At 39.3% G+C, this 22793-nt stretch overlaps 1 protein-coding gene across 1 annotated transcript in view; it reads right to left on the bottom strand.

The window, feature by feature from the left end:
- Positions 1-22793, bottom strand: part of LOC137625472 (putative neural-cadherin 2) — a 78658-nt gene that overhangs the window by 37588 nt on the left and 18277 nt on the right. Inside the window, exons 3-5 of the mRNA XM_068356383.1 lie at positions 17601-17738; positions 3123-3300; positions 1256-1489 (exon numbers count right to left, since the gene is read on the bottom strand). Coding sequence (XP_068212484.1) covers positions 1256-1489; positions 3123-3300; positions 17601-17738 — 550 coding nt within the window. The remainder of the gene's footprint in view (positions 1-1255; positions 1490-3122; positions 3301-17600; positions 17739-22793) is intronic.

Here is a 22793-nt window from a genome sequence, read left to right as displayed (position 1 = left end):
TCCTCATGCTGCCTCCAACAAACTTCTTGCCTCACACATCACTTGCAATCCCAACACAATTTTCTTTTACTAACTTCCACTCCTCCTCAAAATTACCAGTTTCTCTTAATTTCACTTCGTCGTATGCCATTTTCAACCTTTCCTGATATTTACTTTTTATCCGCGGTTTTATTAGCTCTTCAACCCTCACTAGCTCCCTTTTACATCCACCTACTCTATTCCCCCATTCTTTTGCTACAACTAACTTTCTTTCCACCAAAAAATGATCAGATATACTGTTAGCTATACCCCTAAACATGTGCACGTCTTTCAATCTTCCAAACATTCTTTTAGTTGTCAACACATCATCCATTAATGCCCTTTCTACTACTCTTCCATTTGCCACTCTTACCCATGTATACTTATTTTTATCTTTTTTTTTTTTTTAAAAAAAAAAGCTAGAACTTATCACCATCTCTTGCTCAACACACATATCTACCAGTCTCTCACCACTCTCTCATTTTCACCTGGTACGCCATACTTCCCAATGACACCTTCTACCTCTCCAGCGCCCACTCTAGCATTTAAGTCACCTATGACAACTACATAATTCCTTCTACCCAGTCCTTCTACACACCTAGTAAATTCATTCCAGAACTCATTCCGCTCTTCTTCACTTTCTCACTACCTGGCCCATACGCACTGACAAACGCCCAACATTCCCACATTAACCTAGATGATATCTCCTTCCATTCCACAACTTTACCTGTCATCCATTCACTCAGCAATAAAGCCACACCTTCTCTCGCTCTTCCCCTTTCAATCCCAGACATTCTATCAGACATTTCACCAAACATCACTTCACCCTTTCCTTTTATCTCTATCTCACATAAGGCCAATACATCCATCCTTCTATTCCTAAACATACTTCCAATCTTACATCTTTTACTCTCTATCGTACTACATCCACGCATATTCAAACACCCTAAAACTAGAGTGTGGGGAGCAGTCACTCTCCCCCCAGCTCCATCTCTTTGTCGATATCTCACAGGATTGTAGTGTAACGGCAACATAAAAGACCCAATAGATGGCAGCACTAGTATCCAAAGACCCCCAATAGATGGCAGCAATAGTATCCCAAAACGCCCAATAGATGGCAGCTGTAGTATCCAAAAATACCCAATAGATGGCAGCACTAGTCATATCACAAAACAACCAATAGATGGCACCACTAGACGCATCCTCCCAAAACACCTGAACAAGTGATGATAATTACCTTTTAGCCCTCCGCCGTCAGTGGCGACCACCTGAATCGAGTACCTCTGCGTCTTCTCTCTGTCGAGGCAGCAAAGGGCCGTCGTGATGAGGCCAGAATCGCTGTCCACGGCGAAGATTGGTCTTCCAGAGGCCTCGTCAATCACATTCTTCTCGAGGGAATAGACCAGGCGGGCGTTGTGGCCCTCCCGGGGGTCGTCGTTGTCCGTGGCTGCCACCTGTGCCACTGATGCACCTGGCCAAAAGAGGGAGGATCGGTCATGGGATGATTTTGGGAGGGGAAGAACGAGAACGATCTTCTTATTTTATGATTTTACTTGAAGATACGAGCTCTTGTGGGAGACGATCGTTTACTATTTTTTGGTATGGAGATGAAAAATAGAAGGGAAGGGAGGTTAATTCTACAAGAAGAAGAAGAAGAAGAAGAAGAAGAAGAAGAAGAAGAAGAAGAAGAAGAAAAACAAAGAAAAAGAGAAGAAGAAGAATAAGCAGCAGCAGAAGAAGGATTAAGTAGAAGAGGAGACGGACGAGAGAAGGCTCTTCAAGGTGATATGTTTATATATTCGATGTCTAAAGGTTCTGGAAATTAAAGCTGAATGCTGATATGTCAATATTGGCGAAACCTTCCATTTCAAGAGCTTGTGTTTTCTTGTTTACATTTACAAGGAGAAAAAGTATTTGGGGAAGGTAGCTTTAAGGAGCAGAGACCAGTTCGGGGAAATTGAAGCTTTGCAACGCTTTAAGACAAAAATGAAGAAATGAGGAATATTTATATAGGATTCTTTGCTGAAGACTCAAGTTAAAATGAAGAAAATAAAGTGTAAAAAAAAAATCTTACAGATAACAGGATTTGAATTATGTGTTTCCGGTCATCCAAGTTTATCTAGGTTAAAACTCTAGAATTACCAGAAAAGGTTAGATATCTAGAAGCAAGAATTGAAGAAAGATTGGAAGCAAGGTATAAAGACCTTTAATTAATGCCTACAGTGCACCTTAAAACTATTTTCCTAGAGGCTTACCGAGAGCAGAGTTTAGAAAAAATATACACAAGAATATTCTACCTAAATGAAGGGGATTTTCCCTTCGAGGTATTTGAAAAAAAAAAAAATTGGTTACATGATTACCTTCCGGAGATGTGCCATTCTTTCCCGTTCGTATTGGAGAGAGAGAGAGAGAGAGAGAGAGAGAGAGAGAGAGAGAGAGAGAGTTTCCCTACAGTCAACAAACAACAAACCATCTGGTAAAGGTCACACGAGAGAGAGAGAGAGAGAGAGAGGAGAGAGAGAGAGAGAGAGAGAGAATTTCCCTACAGTCAACCAACAACAAACCATCTGGTTAAGGACACCTGAGAGAGAGAGAGAGAGAGAGAGAGAGAGAGAGAGTTTCCCTACAGTCAACAAACAACAAACCATCTGGTAAAGGTCAGACGAGAGAGAGAGAGAGAGAGAGAGAGAGAGAGAGAGATTCCCTACAGTCAACCAACAACAAACCATCTGGTAAAGGACACCTGAGAGAGAGAGAGAGAGAGAGAGAGAGAGAGAGAGAGAGAGTTTCCCTATAGTCAACTACCAATAAAACCTCACGTAAAGGACACCTCAGAGAGAGAGAGAGAGAGAGAGAGAGATTCCCTACACTCACCAATAAAATCAGGTAAAAGACACCTCAGAGAGAGAGAGAGAGAGAGAGAGAGAGAGAGATATTCCCTACAGTCAACCACCAATAAAACAACACGTAAGCGACACCTGAGAGAGAGAGAGAGAGAGAGAGAGAGAGAGAGAGGCATCTACCTGTAATCTTCAAAAGTTGTACAAAACACCTGACGAAGACACAAAGTTCCAAGAAGACAACGAGACAAGACAGCAACTTACCCTCCGGCGTGTTTTCAGAAATGGTAGCATTGATGGTGGAGACTGGGAAGAAGGGCGCGTTGTCATTGATGTCCTTCAGGTTAACGTGGACAGCTGTGAAGGCGTCGTATTCCCCGTCTGTGACCTTCACCTTCAAGTGCCACTGGGATCTCCCGTTTGGGGGGTCACGGTCAAGGGGCTATAAGGGAAAAGGATTTTTGTCTGAGATAAGGATTTTTTTTTTTCAAGATTAAATATGAGATGTTAATAATAATAATAATAATAATAATAATAATAATAATAATAATAATAATAACTAGAGGGGCACTTTGTAGAGTGTAGACCTCCACTGCGGCAACTCATTTCTCGACCTTACTTAATCGTGACCTTGACCTTCCAAAATCTAATAATTTCCAGATTTTTTTCTACAGAACAGTTAATCCCTGCAAGTTTCATTGCTCTACGATTAAAATTGTGGCCAAGAAGCTGTTCACAAACACGGGGTAAAACATAACCCTCCTTCCAACTTTGTTGGCGGAGGTAATAATAATAATAATAATAATAATAATAAGAAGAAGAAGAAGAAGAAAAATCATTATGTGGATTATTGTGAAAATACAAACATTTTATGTAATACACTTTAAAGAACTTTATAGAAAACCTCAGTTACAATATTGAGTAAATCTTTAATCTTGCAGAGTGAGATAAAAAAATGGAAGTGGGGACATTGGGAAAGTAGAAAGATAATAAGTGGGTGCGGCTAGAAGCCGAAGGAAACTAGTAAAAAAATTCCCTTTAGCAATGCCTACAGCGCACCGCGTAAATTGTGATCAAGAGGCTGAAAAAAAGGTTACTTTTATTGGATAATTCATCTTAAAAACAACATGATATCTAAATAGTTTATTTTATCTTATTAGGAAACGGCATCGAGTAACAGTAGAGAGAGAGAGAGAGAGAGAGAGAGAGAGAGAGAGAGAGAATTAAATGGTGATTTTTACGATATCAAAAAATATTGAGAGAGATAGAGAGAGAACATTAAATGTAATTTTTTTCGGTACCAAGAAATGTCGTGAGAGAGAGAGAGAGAGAGAGAGAGAGAGAGAGAGAGAGAGAGAGAGAGAATTAAATGGTAATTTTTACGGTGCTTATAAATATTGAGAGATATAGAGAGAGAACATTAAATGTAATTTTTTCGGTACCAAAAAATTGAGAGAGAGAGAGAGAGAGAGAGAGAGAGAGAGAGAGAGAGAGAGATTCATCCGCTGCTAAGTTTTCCTTTCTTTCAAAATTCCTATTTAAGGACTGGAATAAAAACAGAAAAAAAATAACAAACAGAATTCTGACCTGGAAGACATAAACGAAAAAAAACCCTATTTATCAAAAAGGAGATAAAAGGATATCTAGGAAACGTTTTCTTTCACACAGAGAAAAGAAATAAAGGATCCTATAATTCCCAAACGTGACCAACGGCTCCTATTTGGCAGGTTCCTATCCATAAGTCGAAAACATATGAATAGATCCTTTAAAAAAAGAAGAAAAAAAAAACACACACACTAAAACACGGTTTTTGGTACTTCAGTGTCAACTGATTCTCATAAAAAAACAATAAAAAAAATCATAGAAACTGGTTAAAATATGTTATTTCTCCTTGTTTCCTTTCCTCGGTGAGCTATTTTCCCTGTTGGGACCCCCGGGCTTATAGCATCCTCCTTTTCCAAGTAGGGTTATAGCTTAGCAAGTAGTAATAATAATAATAATAATAATAATAATAATAATAATAATAATAATAATAATAATAATAAAACATTCTCATGCACGAACTGTTGCCACTTAATATTATTATTATTATTATTATTATTATTATTATTATTATTATTATTATTATTATTATTATTATTATTATTATTATTACTTGCTAAGCTATAACCCTAGTTGGAAACGCAAAATGCTATAAGCCCAGGGGGCCCAACAGGGAAAATGAAAGGAAACAAGGAGAAATAAAATATTTTAAAAAGAGCAACAACATCTAAATAAATATTTCCTATATAAACTATAAAAAAAAACTTTACAAAAAGCGAAAGAAAAATCAGATAGAATAGTGAGCATGAGTGTACCCTCAACCAAGAGAACTCTAACCCAAGACAGTGGAAGTCCATGGCACAGAGACTATGGCACTTATAGGAAAGGTGATCCTTTTATTCGGCAGGATTCAGCCTCCTCCCCTAACACATATCTTTAGAAACCTCCTGAGAAGGAGTATTTCTCGGGTCGTAGAATCGGTATTTATGTATCCTACTCTAAATGGGAGCATTATCCGGAGAATATATACTAAACTGTTGGTCTTTGTATGTTTTCTTTATATAAAACTGAATTGCATCTAAACTAAGAAATATATAGCATATCTTTTATATATATCCATATATATATATATATACATATGTATATATATATACATATGTATATATATATATATATATATACATATATATATATACATGTATGTATGTATGTATATATATACTGTATATATATACATATATATATTATATATATATATGTGTGTGTGTATATATATATATATATATATGTACACATACATACATATATATACATATGTGTGTATATATATATATATATATATATATATATATATATATATATATATATACATATTTATATAAACAACAAATATTTACATATATATATATATATATATATATATATATATATATATATATATAATTTTATTTGTATACATATATTTACATAAACAGCAAATGCAGCCATTTTCTTCACCACACTGGCCACTACGGATTGGCCATTGCAAACCAGGATGGTTCCGACTAGTACAGCTTTGTTGATCATCGCGATACACAAACCCTTTCACCACGTTAAGGTATCCCCACTCACATATATATTACAAGGTAGGCATGGCTCACTGGCTTATTCTTTTAGATTCGATTTAATTTAAAAAAAAAATGGGTTAAACAGAATAGCGCTAGGTTGGAAAAGCCGTATGCTATGAGTCCAACAGCTCTAACACGGGAACTAGACCCGTGAGGTAAGGAAGTAAGGAATCAAGTAGAATAGTGAGCCTGAGTGTACCCTCACGCAAGAGAACTCTAACCCAAGGCATTGGAAGCCCATAGAACAGAGGCTATGGCACTAACGAGGACAGTGGAAGAATATAGAAAAGTGGCTGTGGCACTACCAAAAACTAGTGAGCAAAAGTTACATTTTGGAGTGTACTCCTAGAAGAGCTGCTTGCCATAGCCAAGGAGTTTCTCCGGTCAATGACTCGGTCTAAACCCGAAGTAGCTAGGCAACATCCTCTTTATCCAGACTCAAAGACAATGTCACCAAATCCTTAGGCTGCCGCCAAACGGGCAACAATTTGGTTGGTGAATTCAAAATACACTGATCTGAAATAGACAGTTTAGTCTTGGAGCTGAAATGTCCAGCAAAATTGGTCTCGTTTGAGTCAACAAATCTCAATTTCAGAGTTCACTTCACTCCTGATAGGACCAGCCAAATTGTTCCCTATGTGGAAACAGCTTTCTGGATCTCTCAACCAGAAGGAAAAGTAACGGAGCTGTGAAAACAGGTATTGTCTCCCTTCATATGTCTTTACGCAATGCAAAGACAACACCTCATACCAAGTATTAACAATGACTGATTACATTCGTCATGCTAATATTGTTCCAGCTGTCCCTGGCCCTCCTTTCAAGTTGTATTTTTCACTGAATATCAGTGATATTAAACGACTTGAACACAACAGACAAGGCCTTGGTCTACATACTCGATACCAGTGTTTGTGCTATGATGCTGTATGAAATATTACCCAGCATCCTACAGCGATCTTCTGGTCACCAAAACACGACCTTCCATGGACGGCATGAAATGGACTTACAACAAACTAAAAACGAAGATATTTCTGTCTATATCATGAATGATAGCATTTCATGTTTAAAACAGAAACTAATATCAAATAATAAATATACTAAGCTCTCCATTCAAATGTGCAGAAACAAAACCTAGATTGTAACCGTGTACCTTTTTATATATAAATATTTTTGGCTACTTTTTCGCTCGCAAGGAGTGGCTTTTTGTCAAGAGTTCTGTGCACATAAACTAGTTAATCTGTACAAACCATAAACAACAAAATGCAATAACTACACTAAAATAATCTAGACTTATTGTCCATAACTCAAAGAATTATCTATTCAATAGGATAAGAGGAAACTTTGTAAATGGAACTCTATATATAGTGCATTGCCTGTTAATAATACAATCCCATAGTAATGGTTTAAGACTCGTCATTTCTAGATTAAGTGGAACTATTCCTTGAAAATTTCTTTGAGTCCCTTCAGATTCTCTGAAAGGTAAAATCAACAGAACTTCAGCTTTCCTAGTTACTCCTCGATTTGAACTGTGAATGAACATTCTTTGTAAAAGGCTAAGAAATTATTTGGGGAAGTAAATCAACCATCTTCAAATTCAAAAGCTTAGAACATATTAGTATAGTAAACGAACAGTCTTCATTGTAAAAAGTTCAGAGCGTATTTGAACAAGAAATGAAGCTATTACCTTGTAAAAAGGTTTGAACTTCATTGGACGGTCTTCATTGGAAAAGTTCAGAACTTATTTGTACAAAATTGGACAGTAAAGGAACCATCATTGCAAGAAGTTCAGAACTTCTTTGGACAATAAATGAACATTCTTTACTGGAAAAAGTTCAGAACTTATTTGGACAGTATTGAACGGTAAATGAACCACCATAGCAAACAGTTCAGAACTTCTTTGGACAAAAAAGAAACCTTCTTCACTGAAAAAAGTTCAGAACTTATTTGGACAGTAAATGAACTATCATTGCAAGAAGTTCAGAACATCTTTGGACAATATATGAACATTCTTCACTGGAAAAAGTTCGGAACTTATTTGAAAAGTAAATGAACCATCATAGCAAAAATCTCAGAACTTACTAGGAGATTAAATGACCCTTCAGCCGCGAAAAAACTCCAGAACTTACATGAACAATAAATTAAGCTTCTTTATTATAAACTGTTCAGAGCTTATTTCGACAATAAATGAACCCCCTTCCCTGTAAAGACTTCCCAACCTTTCCTTGGCAAAAGGGTCAGAAGTTATTTGGACTATTAATGAACATTCCTCATTCAAGAGACATAACTCATTTGCATAGTAAATGAACCTTTTCCCCTGAAAAAACTTCCCAACTTCTTTGAACAGGAAATGAAACATTTTCTTTTCAAAAATTTCAGAACTTATTTAGACAATAAATGACCCAACATTATTGGAAAAAAAGCTAAGTACTTATTTGGACAGTACATGAACTTTCTCCCCTTTCAAAACTCCAAGAGCTAACTAAAGGATTAAAGGCTGCTCATGAATGGCACAAGCAAGTGACAGTGACATTGCCCTATCAAGCAGGATAATACCCTAGAGACTGACCATACTACATATGATCAGCTCCCAAGCCCCTCTCTATACAACCTAGGACCAAAGAGGGCAAGGAAATGGCTGATGATGACTCAACGGATAGACCTAAAGGCTCCCTCAAACTCCCCATGCTTAGCTCACAAGGATGGTGAGGTTGCAGCGACCAGAGGAACTTAACGAGCCTCAGCGAGACTCCAACCTCAGTCTGGCAACCACCAGGCAAGGACACTACTACCAGGACACCACAACCCTTAAAACAGTAAAGAAACATTTTTTTTTTTTTCATAATTTATGAATCTTTCAAATTCTAAAAGAAAACAAGTTGAATACTGAGAATCACGATAGAAAAGACTTGAAATCGGACAAGGCCACTCCAAGCAACTACTATAAGCAAAGGAGATAGGGCTGAAAAGAATTCCTTTAAAATGTTTTGAAAACTGAGCACAGTGAAGAGAAGAAAAATATTGATAAGGGTGGGGGGGGGTGAAATGTATTGGATGTAGGGGTTGGAGAGACACTTGATTTCTAGATTCTGAAACTTTTGTTTTCTGGTGAAGTAGGTTGGGCCTTTTAGTCCCTCTACTATTGTTTCTCAATTCCAATGGGCTTGGGAGGCTGATAGAGGCCACTAGAAAGGGTTGGCTTACAATAGGAACGAGGAAGCTCCTGTTGCTATGAGATGAAAGGAAAAATAAAGGGAAAATGAAGCTACCATAGACGTTACTGTATAGGTAGAGAGGGGCCATACAAGAGGAATATTGAGAGGAAAATGTAAATAAGTTAAAAACCAATAATGAAGGCAGTTATAGATATAAGAATGGAAATATATTAGGTTATTTATCATGTATTTAAAACTTATCAAATCAAACCTGCATGGAAAATTAACGAAATATGAGTTTGTAATCATATACGTAAATTTTAAAACATATTGATATATGAAAAAATATTCACAATAAAGATCATAAATCGCATTTAAATTAATATCCAAAGTACTGATGACGCTTATCTAAGTACATATTAATAATCCGAGTCAAATCTAATCACTAGGTAACTAACAAAGAAAACAATTGCACCAAGTAGAGCCCTTTACAAACTTCGCCAGGGGGGTAATTTCCAAGAATGCGCAAGGGGGGACAATTTCTAAAAATGCGCAAGGGTCAATATTCGCCAAAATGTGCACAGAGGAAACATTCCCAAAAATAAAAAATGCTGAACTGACTGAAACAAGAATTCCAGGAAAGGAGCTCTAAGCTCTCTCAGCATTGACTCAGCATATAGAATAGAGCTTCTCCCAGGTCCACTGGAGGGAATGACGCAAGAGGAAGAGCTCTTCACATATATGTTGAGACCTTTTCTGGATAAACATCCATGGGAAAGAGGCCAGGAGGGTGGGGGGGGGGCATCGCCAGAGGGGTGGGGGGGTGGGGCAAGGATTGGGTGGGCCAAGTGGGGAAGAATACCCAAAATATGAATAGGGTCAAAATGGAAGGGGAGAAGAGAGGAGAGGGGGACACAGATGGATAAATTGGTGAATATACGAGGCACAATGGGGATGGGAAAACATGTAATGTCGATATATGTCGAGTAGGAAAAGGTTTTCCGAATTCGGAAAGCAAACGTGGTAGGACCGTGTGTGTGTGTATAAATACTTGACGTGGATTTAAACTATTTAGTTTTTTTTTATAAGAATATATGAAATTCCTTCGATAAATGGTTATAATTCTAATCACATGATAAATTTATAAACTTCTATACATATACATACACACGTATGTATGTATATATATATATATATATATATATATATATATATATATATACATATATATATACACTATATATATATATATATATATATGTATATATATAATATATGTACTGTATATATATATATATATATATATATATATATATATAAATATATATATATATATATATATATATATATATATATATATTGTAATATGCACGACGAAAGAATGATATCATAAATGTAAACAGAATTATTAAAACATGAAAAAACTACAATGTTCAAGAATAACGCAGCGTTCTCCAACATTAATAAAACATGAACAGGATGTTCAACATGAAACAGGTTTAGTTTCATGAATGTTAAATCACATAAAAAGAGGATTATGGATAAAGATTAAAGAGAATAATTCACAGGTAATAAAAATGCAAAATAAACACATTAGGATTCAGAGAGCAAATACGTCCTCTGGGGAGAGAGAGAGAGAGAGAGAGAGAGAGAGAGAGAGAGAGAGAGAGAGAGAGAGAGAGAGAGAGAGAGATGTATATAAAGAAAAATAAAGTTGATAAGGAGGGTTATATAAAAATAATAGTTGAGAGAGAGAGAGAGAGAGAGAGAGAGAGAGAGAGAGAGAGAGAGAGAGAGAGAGAGATGTATATAAAGAAAAATCAAGTTGATAAGGAGGGTTATGTAAAAATAATAGTTGAGAGAGAGAGAGAGAGAGAGAGAGAGAGAGAGAGAGAGAGAGAGAGAGAGAGAGAGAGAGAGAGAGAAATTGGATTTCAATATCGAGTATTATAAGAGGCACACAACAAATGAGGAGGAAAGGAGTATGTCAAGAGGCCAAAACTATTGACGTCAAAATTGAAGTGGAAAGAAAATTATTGATTGAACTTCAAAGAAAAGAAAATCCAAGACCAAGACATATTTTCCATTAAATTTCTCTTATTCAAACCTTCATAAAAGACTTCCAAAATAGGGAATTTGGTATATTATTTTGGACTGTAATTGGAAAACTTCCAATTTTGTGATCATGAATAAGATATGTCAGCGTTTTGCACGTTGGTAAAAAGGAAAAATCAAAATATTACATTGAAACGGAGCCAAAAAATTCAACTCACAATTTTGCGATTATAAATTTGTCAGTGTTTTTCATGTTAATAGAAAGGAAAAATCAAAATGTTACTTTAAAACGGTGCAAAAAAATATCAACTTCCAATTTTGTGAGTATGAATTTGTCAGTTTTGCATGTTAATGAATAGGAAAAAATGTAAATTTCTTTTTTAAACGGTAAAATAAAAAAAAATTCAATTATAATTTTGTGATTATGAATATGGCAGTTTTTTGCATGTTGGTAAAATCTAAAATTCAAAATGTTTCTTTGAAACGGTGCAAAAAATTTGAATGGGTTAGAAAATACTAGATTATGATAAGTTGACTACCGAGGAGGTACTTAAAAGTTAGTGAGTAGTTAGAACATATGTTAGCAGATTTAAATATGAAGTATCTACTTAAATTACTTTCTTATTAATTAATATACTTATAAACTGGTCACTTGATTGCTTGAAATTTAAATACTTTAATTAGGTTATAATTCTTTTAGGCTTAAAATTAACCAATAAAGTGATTTCCATATCTATCTAGGAATGAAATAGATATATAAAATATTCCTTCGAAATTGGAAAATTTAATAACAATTCAGGCCAAGACAAAGTATATGCATGTTATAATTATAAAATAAAAAACAGAATAATCGAATTTAAAGAAAACCAAAATTAAAAACCAAAATAACGAAAAATAAAACAGAAAAAGTTCAAGAATTATGACTCCACTTGAAAAAGTCATGGAACTACTTGAAGCATAAGAATTATGCAGAATTTTTTTCTCTCTCTCAAGGAGCAGAAGTAATGAAGTTCTCAGAGCCCAGGCTGCACGAAGCAGTAGAAGAAGAAGAGGAGGAGGAGAACATAAAAACGAACGGGAAAAAGTAGAGTAGACATGGAATGGAAAGAGAGAAATGCTAAAAAGGCTAGAAAAAAAATCCCATTAGTTTTAGGCAAGGGCTTTTGATGCAGCAACGAACGCACACTTGACCTTCTATTCAAGAAATGTACCATTTTCTGGCTGGTGGAATCAACTTCCCAGGAGTGAAGCCGGAAGGTAAATGAAGGAGGAGAGAAACATGTATAACAGTGAAAAGTGTATAACAGTCAACTGCAGTATTCTGAGAATTAACACCGGCTATTTGTGCTAAATTAGCTGAGTAAGATACTTGCAGAGTTTTGTTACCCATGGGTTGACGCTTTTAAAAGTTTAAAAGTTTAAAGGCCACTCATGAATGGCACAGGCAAGTAAGGCAATGCCCTACAGATTGACCATATATACATATGATCAGCACCCAAGCCCCCTCTCCAACCAAGCTAGGAGCAAGGAGGGCCAGGCAATAGCTGCTGATGACTCAGCAGATAGACCTATAGGCTCCCCAAAACTTCCCATCCTTAGCTCATAATGATGGTGAGGTTGCAGCGACCGAAGAAACTAACACGTTTGAGCGGGACTCGAACCGCAGTCTAGCGTTCACCAAACAGGAATGTTACCACATCGGCCACCACAACCCTTACACTCAGTCGCAGTATTCTGAGAATTAACACTAGCAGTTTACATCGCCTTGGCATTGCATGTACCATATTTCTTCTATTTCATAGATGATGAATGGAGAAGTATTGAATTAAAACCTCAAGATAGAGGCGGCTGGCGAAATCCAACCGAGGCCCTTTGTGTCAATAGGCGTAGGAGATGATGATGATGAAAGTTTCCTTATGTTCAAGTACAGCATGCTAAGAATTAACATCAGCAACCTGTTTTCAAGTTACTACTTACTTGTTAACCTATTACCCATTTTCTTTACCATGGAATAACAATAATCATTACAAATAACTTTAGACATAACCCATTCTACTGTGCAAATGTTATCTGTTTGCAAAAGCTTCACTTATGTAAATGGAGGTTGTATACCAGACAACTGAAATATCACCCTGTCACCCCCCTTCCACACCCCACAAAGAAACGGTCATGTTTACAAATAGGCCTACTGTGGACTGCTTGTAATCAAAGCAATACCAATTAAATTTGCAAAAGTCTTATGTGCAATAAGTAAACAAATAAACCTTTACTTTTTTTCCCAAAATCTGTTAATTCGAAAGCCAACAATATACATGTGTATTACAATATGGAAAATCCAGCTTATGAAGCTAATAACCTAATTATATGTGGATATTCGTATAATTGATAAATGAAAATGATCAGGCCAAAAGACCACTCCTGTACATATCTTGCCTCTGCATTGTAATTGTCAATGTCACACTTTTTTTAACTAGAAGTAAAGAGGGTAGTTAATAAGGACTCTCTTAAAAGTGATTTCAATCATGGTTTTTTCATATTCTATTTTAGAAACTGTAACTCAAATCAATATAGTTTATCATATATTGCAAGATGTGACACTACGATCCTGGACGGTACTGTATAGTGTTACTTTCCCACTGACATGAATTGAAATATAAACAATGTTGTTCAGCCAGCAGAACCTAATCAAGGATAACACAAAAGGAATTTGCTTAAATACTGCCTAATATATCTAGCCTAACCTAAAAGTGGTGTTGGCTTAATCTAAAAGTGGAGTTGGCCTAACCTGACATTAGGATGTGTCACACCCAAGGCCAAAACCATCAGTAATTCCCATATGAAAATGGTTGCCAAGGCAACAAAATCTAACTAATAACAGCCTATTATCAAGTAGAACTAATGTTACCTACACTCTAGTATATCGTAAGCATTAGAATTTACGAATGTGTCATTCTGAAGAAAGATTTGTACGTAGGGTGTCCTACCATTTAGGTTAGGCTTAAGTTTCCTTATACCTGGTCATTTGAATATTTGTAGGGCCCAATATCACTTAAAAGTGGTTACTGCCCATTCATTACCTTTTACGTAATATCTAATACACATATATGAATAAACTTGTCATATAAATATAACTAATCAAATGAGTTTTCTATTTCTTGTCTAAAAATAATTGACTCTTGCTGATGGAAGGATAAATATCACTCTAAAATTAATTTAGAAATAATTTCCCTTGTAGGCCTCAATTTATTTTACAAGGTATCACATATTATAAATTCCTTATGTGATACTAGATTCTTTAATATGGTAGCCAGTATTCATAGTTGCTTTTAATCTCAAAATCTGAAGCGGTTGACTTTGAAGACAACGAAATTTTACCACCTGAACAAGCTACCGTCATAAATTAGAACCGTCTAGTTTTCTAGCAAATTCACTAAAACACCTATATTGGGCCTAGTACTCTAAGAGTCTAAATTACTCTTTTGGAGCTATGCAAATATTAACAAACCATGGGCTAAAATAGATATAGTCCAAGTACTAAAGAACAGACTAATGTTTTACTACTCTTAGCACTTAGCCCACTAAGACCTAGCAGGTAAGTTTACCCTGAATTACTGAAATTAAAATTTCATCCTAAAATCTATGACCAAAGTTACTTTTATAGTACCCTTAAAAAAGTTATTAAATTGAACAAATCAAATTTGTAAAATTGATGGTAGGAAAAAATCTTTCCTGACTAGGTTATGCGGTCTTTGTGAGTTGCCAAATTATTTTAGGGCATTAAGATATGGTCGGGTGCTAAACAACTTTGCTGAGTAGTAATTTGTGTAATTACTGAAAAATAGGAGATAATTATTCTTGAACTGTAGCTTTATTGTTGCTGCTGTAGGAAATTATTACTGCCTACTGCCCTGTTTTGGCCATTTGTGTTACATTTCCTGATTTTGTTATATAAAAATTATGTGCCATTTTGAACCAATTAAAATTTCATAATTTCTATGCTAAAGTACTAGCATGTTTTCATACTTGAGTAATCCCAGAAATACATATTAGGCAGGTACAGCTCATCCACGTACCACTCACCAGAACAAAGGAACAATGAGATAATGTTTATTTGTAAGAAAAGCAAGCCACAGTTGAATGAAAAAAACATTTGAGGAACGTGATATATACTGTAGGTAACTACTCTGATACTTTATTAGTGACCGACACAGACGGCATGTGCAGCACATCTATGTACTGCTCGTCAAAACAGAGGAGCAATGGGATAATGTTAATTTGCGAGCGAAGCAAGTCGCGGCCGAGAAAAAACCATTTGAGTAATGTGATTTAGCTTATATTGTAAGTAACTAAGATAATCTAATAGCGACCCACAGATATGGTGTGTGCAGCAAATCCACGTACTGCTTGCCAAAATACAGGAGCAATGAGACAATGTTTATTTACGTGTGATGCCACCCATGGCAGATAAAAAAACCAGCTCGAGGTATGATATGAATTATAGGTAATTATGATACTTTAATTTCACCCCCCTTACATCTAGGCTACCATTTATTTTTCCAACTGGTTTGCCTCAATATTCTTGGTCAGAAATGGTTAAACACAATACAGCAAGTGGGAAAAATATATGGTTGATATACTTGTCTAGAAATTAAAGCATCATATATTTAACAAAAATAATTTACCTAATTTTCCCTTAAAGATGTAACAAACAATCATTAATCATGTTTTATAGGGATGATAAGGTCGATCGTTTGGAGCCTTTGTAGGGTGACGGCCAGATCCCGTAGAAAACGGGGAATATTCTAAACTGTGGCCGTCGTTCTAAAAACGATTTTGGCGGGAGAAGCTAACTTAAAAAATCCACCTAACCTATGCTAAAAGCCGTATTCTTACCCAGGGGGCTTCGCCCCCCGAACCCCCCCCCCCCCTTACACAACAGTTTCCTTACCTACGAGTACGACGGGAGAAGCTAACTTAAAAAACCCACCTAACCTATGCTAAAAGCTGTGTCCTTACCCAGGGGGGCTGCGCCCCGCCCCCCGGACCCCCCCTTACACAACATATTTAAGATCCGTAGACCATTTCCAAACGATTTTATTTTATACAAGATAACAGTCGCAGCGATAATAAGCAAATTAGGACGCTTGGCCGTAGCGCTACAAACTACCCGGTCGTTTATTAAAGTTACAGGGAAATTACGGGGATAGGTACTAACCTAACGTAACCCAACCTAACCAGGAGAAAATCTCCTTTCCTTTCACCAATCAAGCCTTTACAATAGCACACTGATGTAAGGTTCTACCATCATTTAATGATTTAAGTAAATGATTTGTAACATCACAGCAAAATACTTAAGGGATAATTTGCATGCATTAACGATTGTGTAAATAAAAATAAAGTCATTCATATTCAAGCACAATTGGAAATCACATATAGCCTACCATGATTCCTACCTAGCCTAGGCTGGATCATATTTGCTAATAAACAATTTAGGTTATATTCAATACATGCATTTGGAGATTTTGCATACTCTTGGCAATCACAGGAATGTGAGAAGTCTGACTTTACGAAATAGTGGGCAACGATGCTTCTTTAATATCTTAACACCAACTGGAATAGGAACACAAACCTAGCACTACAAGGCTTGGCTAAATATTTAGAATCCATGCCAGATTGCCACGTATTGTATTCATGCAATTATAACCTATCTTTATTGATCATTATTAAGTGAACTTCAGATTACCTAAATGGCAAATATATGTAAAACATACCAGTGTTCAGTCTGTCTTCTTTGTTTACAAATGTCTTGGTAGTCAGGGTTGATTGCCGCCATCTTTATTAGTGATGTCATAGTGATGACGTAATTGTTATACTAGTTTGACTTCTGCTCTCATAGAAAACGGTTTGTTTATATCTTTGGGCAGACTAAAGAATGAGTATATATCTGTGAGGCTTGATTATCAAATATAGTATACTATTAACATATTAACATAAACAACATGCCATGCAGTTGGAGAAACACATAATATAAACTAATAAAATATATAAGATAGATGATAATAACAATAATAACGTTCAAATATATATATTGATGTGGCATCTTTCCCTTTTGAGGTGTAGATAACTTTTTTATAAATGAAGCCCTTATAAATGATGATCAACTGAGGACTATGGTCATTCCTAGAAGAGATGATAATAACAATAACACCATTCAAATAAATACAATGACGTGGCATCTCGGTATTTTGAAGTGTAAATAACTTTTCATACATGAAGACCATGTAAATATTTAACTAAGGACTATGCTCATTTCTAAGAATTCCCCTTCTAACTAACAAAAACAACAACACTGAACAAATCCATTCACATCACAGCATTCGGAAACCTACCCTCAGGAGATGAATTGCTCCAGTGTCTTCGTCGATGGCAAAACTGGATCTGCTTCCGTTGCTGTAAACGCCGTCACCTGTGAGACTGTATTGCAGGTGGCCGTATTGCTCGCCGTCCAGGTCTGTCGCTGTCACCTGCTGGAGAGGTTCATTAAGAGAATTGTTAGGTGGATGCTGAGTCTCTGCAAGGAATGGAAGACAGAAGTTCCATAGATGAAGTAAAGAGAGAAGGAACTTCATTTAATTAGGAGAATTGTTAAATGGGTGCTGAGTCTCTGCAAAGAATTGGACACAGAAGTTCCATAGATGAAGTGAAGAGAGAAGGAACTTCAGTTAATCAAGAGAGATGTTAGATTTTCAATTTATACATATGATTTATTAAGTTATGATTTAGTACCCAAAAATTAAAAAATCCGGTGTTAAAGGAATTTAAACCTGTAAACTATAGTTTTTTTTTTCAAAAATAAAAGAATAAAAATTGGAAACCAATGTAGAATAGGTTCACGACTAAAAGTTTACATTTCTGCCAAAAGCTTTCTTGCAACGCGCAAACGATTCTAGTCTTCAGAAAACAAATGTCCTTAAAATTGGAAGTACAAAAAATTCGGTACAGATCTTTAAAGTTTTTTTAAGGACGCTCAGGAATGGCAGAGGCAAGGGACAGGGGCATTGCCCTAGCAAGCGAGACAATCCCCTATAGACTGACCATATATACATGTGATTAGCAGCCATCCCCCTCTCCACCCAAGATAGGACCAGGGAGGGCAAGGTAATGGCTGCTGATGACTCAGCAGGTAGACCTATAGGTGCCCGAAAACCCTCCTTCCTTAGCTTATGAGGATGGTGAGGTTGCATACACTAAAGGAACTAACGAGTTTGAGCGGGATTAGAACCCAAGTCTGGCGATCACCAGGCAGAGACGTGTGACGGCGCCGAGTAAGGGTGTGAACTCAAAGGCAGATTGGAAACGACTGAGTTATATTGTTGTGGAACACTCTCCTTATATACAAAACCTCAAGGCAACAGGACATGACAAGTTCAAAAGACAGACAATATCACAGAGGAAAAACCAGACATGAATTTTCATGTTCGTTTTAGTGCGAGGGAAGTGCGAAGATACAAGCATAATATATACAAAAGGAATTATGTACAATTGTGTGCAACACGGTTGGTACATGGCTCCCCCCCTAAAAATGACATACTGTACATCTTAAATAGGGCGCCCTGATCTAGAGAGGCGAACTGTAGGCGGGTCATCTGGCAGAAGATAAGCAGGTTTTAGACGATTAATGGAGACCCAGTCTTCTTTGCCCCGAATGTTTAGGAGGAATGCTTTCGGACTGCGTCGGATCACAAGGAAAGGGCCCGTGTAAGGGGGCGTTAGTGGTGGCTTGCTGGTGTCGTTGCGCAGGAAGACGTGCGTTGCAGAGTGCAAGTCCGTTGGTATGTGATGCTTCGCTGGGGGCTTGTAAGTCTGGCGGCACGGAGTAAATTTTCCCACGACGTGACGTATGCACTGGAGATCGTCGGAGGAGGTTGTAGAAGGAAAAAATTCGGCAGGGATGACCAACAGGTCGCCATACACCATTTCGCCTGCCGAGACGTCGAGGGCGTCTTTAGGAGTGGTCCTTAGTCCCAGGAGGACCCAGGGAAGCTGAGTAAACCAGTTGCAATCCTTGCAGCGGGACATCAAAGCTGCTTTGAGGGTGCGATGAAAACGTTCAACCATTCCATTGGCAGCGGGGTTGTAGGCCGTTGTCTGATGTAGGGTGATGCCCAGGGGATTCGCTAATGACGTCCATAATTGAGAGGTGAAAGTGGTTCCCCTGTCAGAAGTAATATGCTCAGGGATACCGAATCCTGAAATCCATCCAGAGAGTAAGGCAGATGTACATGAGGCGGACGTTGCAGTTTCCATGGGAATGGCTTCAGGCCAACGAGTGGAGCGGTCGATGACGGTAAACAGGTAACGATGTCCTTGTGATGTGGGTAGGGGGCCTACAACGTCGACGTGAATGTGTGCGAAACGACGCTGAGGTTGAGGAAAGGTGCCCACTCCTGAATCCGTGTGTCGATGTACTTTGGAAGTTTGGCAAGAAGTACAGGCACGGACCCAATCCTTAGCATCCTTAGAAATGCCGTGCCAAATGAACTTTGCCTTCAGCAGCTGTGCAGTAGAACGGCACGAGGGATGTGAAAGGCCGTGGATGAGATCAAACACCTGTCGGCGCATGGGAGCAGGAATCCAAGGTCGCGGTCTACCAGTACTGACGTCACAGAGGAGGGTGGTGTTGGAGTCTTCGAGGGGAAAATCCTCCCAACGGAGGGACGTGCAGGATGTCCTACAAGCTTGATACTCTGGATCCTGTCATTAGGCTTCAGCCAGGGCGTTGTAATCCAATTCCAGTTGAACGGCAGCCAACATGTTTCTTGACAGGGCATCGGCAACGGGATTCATTTTCCCAGGGACGTATTGGAGGGTGCAATTGTATTCAGCCACGGCGGAGAGATGTCGGCGTTGACGGGCGGACCAGGCGTCAGACTGTCGAGTGAAGGCGTGCACCAGAGGCATGTGGTCTGTGCGAATGACGAAGGGCGTACCTTCTAAGAAATGGCGAAAGTGACGGACAGCCAAGTGCACCGCCAGCAATTCTCGATCGAAGGTAGAATAACCCGATTCTGCCTTGGACAGTTTTCTGCTGAAGAAGGCCAATGGGCAGGGCGAGCCTTTGACCACCTGTTCGAGTACTGCACCAATAGCGACGTCGCTGGCATCGGTGGAGAGAAGGAGAGGGGCGTGTGGGATAGGAAAAGTGAGAGCCGCAGCAGTTGATAGGGCCTTCTTTGCATTGCAGAAGGCTGCTTCTTGAAGGGGACCCCACTTCAGGTCCTTTGGCTTGCCCTTGAGGGAGGCGTAGAGGGGAGCAAGAGTGGCGGCAATGGCTGGCAGAAAACGGTGATAATAGTTGATCATGCCCAAGAATTCCTGCAGAGCTTTGACGGTCGAGGGCGCGGGGAAATTCTGAACGGCTGCTACCTTCTCAGGGAGGGGATGGACTCCTTCAGGAGTGATACGGTGCCCTAAGAACGACACTTCGTTGGCGCCAAAGGTACACTTGTCGTACCGGACTACAAGGCCGTTTTGTTGCAGGCGGTCGAGCACGATGCGAAGGTGACGGAGGTGTTCCTCTTTTGAGGAGGAGAACACAAGTATGTCGTCCACATAACATACACAGAAAGGGAGGTCCCCTAAGATGCCATCCATGAGACGTTGAAACGTTGCCCCAGCATTACGAAGGCCAAAACAGGAGTAATTGAAGGTGTATGTGCCAAACGGAGTGGTGATGGCGGTCTTGGGGATGTCTTCTGGGTTCATAGGCACCTGATAATACCCCTTCAATAGGTCGAGCGTAGAGAAAACCTTCGCTTTGTGCAGGTAGGAGGTTACATCGGCAATGTTTGGGAGGGGGTAGTGATCCGGTTCTGTTTGCATGTTCAGGCGCCTGTAATCCCCGCACGGACGGAGGGAGCCGTCTTTCTTCAGAACGATGTGTAAGGGTGACGACCATGGGCTGGAGGCCTTTTGGCAAAGGCCCATTTTCTCCATTTCGGCGAACGTCTGTTTGGCGGCTACCAATCGTTCCGGTGCCAGACGTCTGAATTTTGTGAAGACAGGGGGTCCCGTCGTCTTGATATGGTGATAAATACCGTGCTTGCAGGAACCGTGGGCGTTTGGCGAAGTTCTGGACGGAAAACTTCCGGGTACGACGTGAGGAGGTGGGCGTAGGCATCCGTGGGTGCGCTGATGTGGAGTGCGAGGTTAGAGGGGGCGAGTTGAAGAGGTGTCGACAAGTACGGGTCTGCGTTGACCAATCGTCGGTGGGCAACATCGACCAGAAGGTGGAAATGAGAGAGGAAATCCGCACCGAGGATTGGCATTGTGACGTCAGCAACGAGAAACTTCCAATTGAATTTACCGTTTCCGAACGATAATGTGAGGTTCTCGTAACCGTAGGTGGGTATCGCAGATCCGTTGGCAGCTACCAAGCGGACGTCGGCAGATGTAGACAGACTACGTTGTGCCTTGAAGAGTTTCCTTGGCAAAAGAGAACGACAAGCACCCGTGTCTACCAAAAATCGCACGCCCGTTCCTGCATCCTGTAAAAAGAACAGATTAGAAACATGGGAGGCCACCGCTACAAGCGATGGCCTGCTTACACGTTTTTTGGCCACTGACAATCTTTGGCACATTTCTTCGCGGTTGCCCCGAATCGGAAGTGGTAGTAGCAAAACTGCGGCGGATGGGAGGTATTAAGTGGCTGTAGAAGTCGTTCGTTGGGGCGTGAGCGATTGGTGGGTGGTGGGCGGCTGTGTCGCCGCTTCGGCACGTCACGGGGTAGGCGTGTATGTCCTACGGCATTCATGTCAGCTTCGGTTGACGTTGTATAGGCATCCTCGTCGTCAGGGGTGGAGGCGTTGATGGAAGTCTTGAAGTGGCTGTCCATAAGGGCGTCGGCTTTGGTCATCAAGTCCTTTATGGGTAAACTATCGACATTGGGTATGGCAGCGCGTACAGGTTCAGGTAAACGGCGTATCCAAAGGGCACGGAGTAGGTTCACCTCACGAGGAGAGCCGTCTGCGGCAGGTTGAAGGCGAGCGATACTGGTCATTTCCCTGAGGGCAAGCGAAGCCCTTTGGTCCCCCAACGGTTGTTGCGAGAGCTGAAAAAGCTTTGCTATACGGGCGGCTGGCGAAGGCGAGTACTGCTGCAGAAGGTATGATTTGAGGGCGTCATACGCTATTGGGGTGTCTCCTTGTTCACAAAGCCAGTCGGATATTTCTGGGAAGGTGTCCTCGGGTATCGCTGCGAGAACATAATCCGCTTTGGTGGTTGAGCGAATCACGCCCCTGATACGAAAGTGGACTTCAGCGCGTTGAAACCAAGCAAACGCCTCTCCGGTGGCGAACGGTGAAAGTTTCAATGGGGCGGCCGCGGCGCCAATTGATGTAGTCTCCGTCATAGTACCAACGATGGAGGGGCGAGGGAGGTGGGGGTGGAAGGCAGTGGGAGCGAGTCGACTTCCGGGGTCACCAATGTGACGGCGCCGAGTAAGGGTGTGAACTCAAAGGCAGATTTGAAACGACTGAGTTATATTGTTGTAGAACACTCTCCTTATATACAAAACCTCAAGG

Source organism: Palaemon carinicauda, chromosome 32 (genome assembly GCF_036898095.1).
Source record: "Palaemon carinicauda isolate YSFRI2023 chromosome 32, ASM3689809v2, whole genome shotgun sequence".
Classification (NCBI taxonomy): Eukaryota; Metazoa; Arthropoda; class Malacostraca; order Decapoda; family Palaemonidae; genus Palaemon; species Palaemon carinicauda.
The sequence above is the reverse complement of the archived record's forward strand: the minus strand, read 5'-3'. Positions and strand labels throughout refer to the sequence as shown.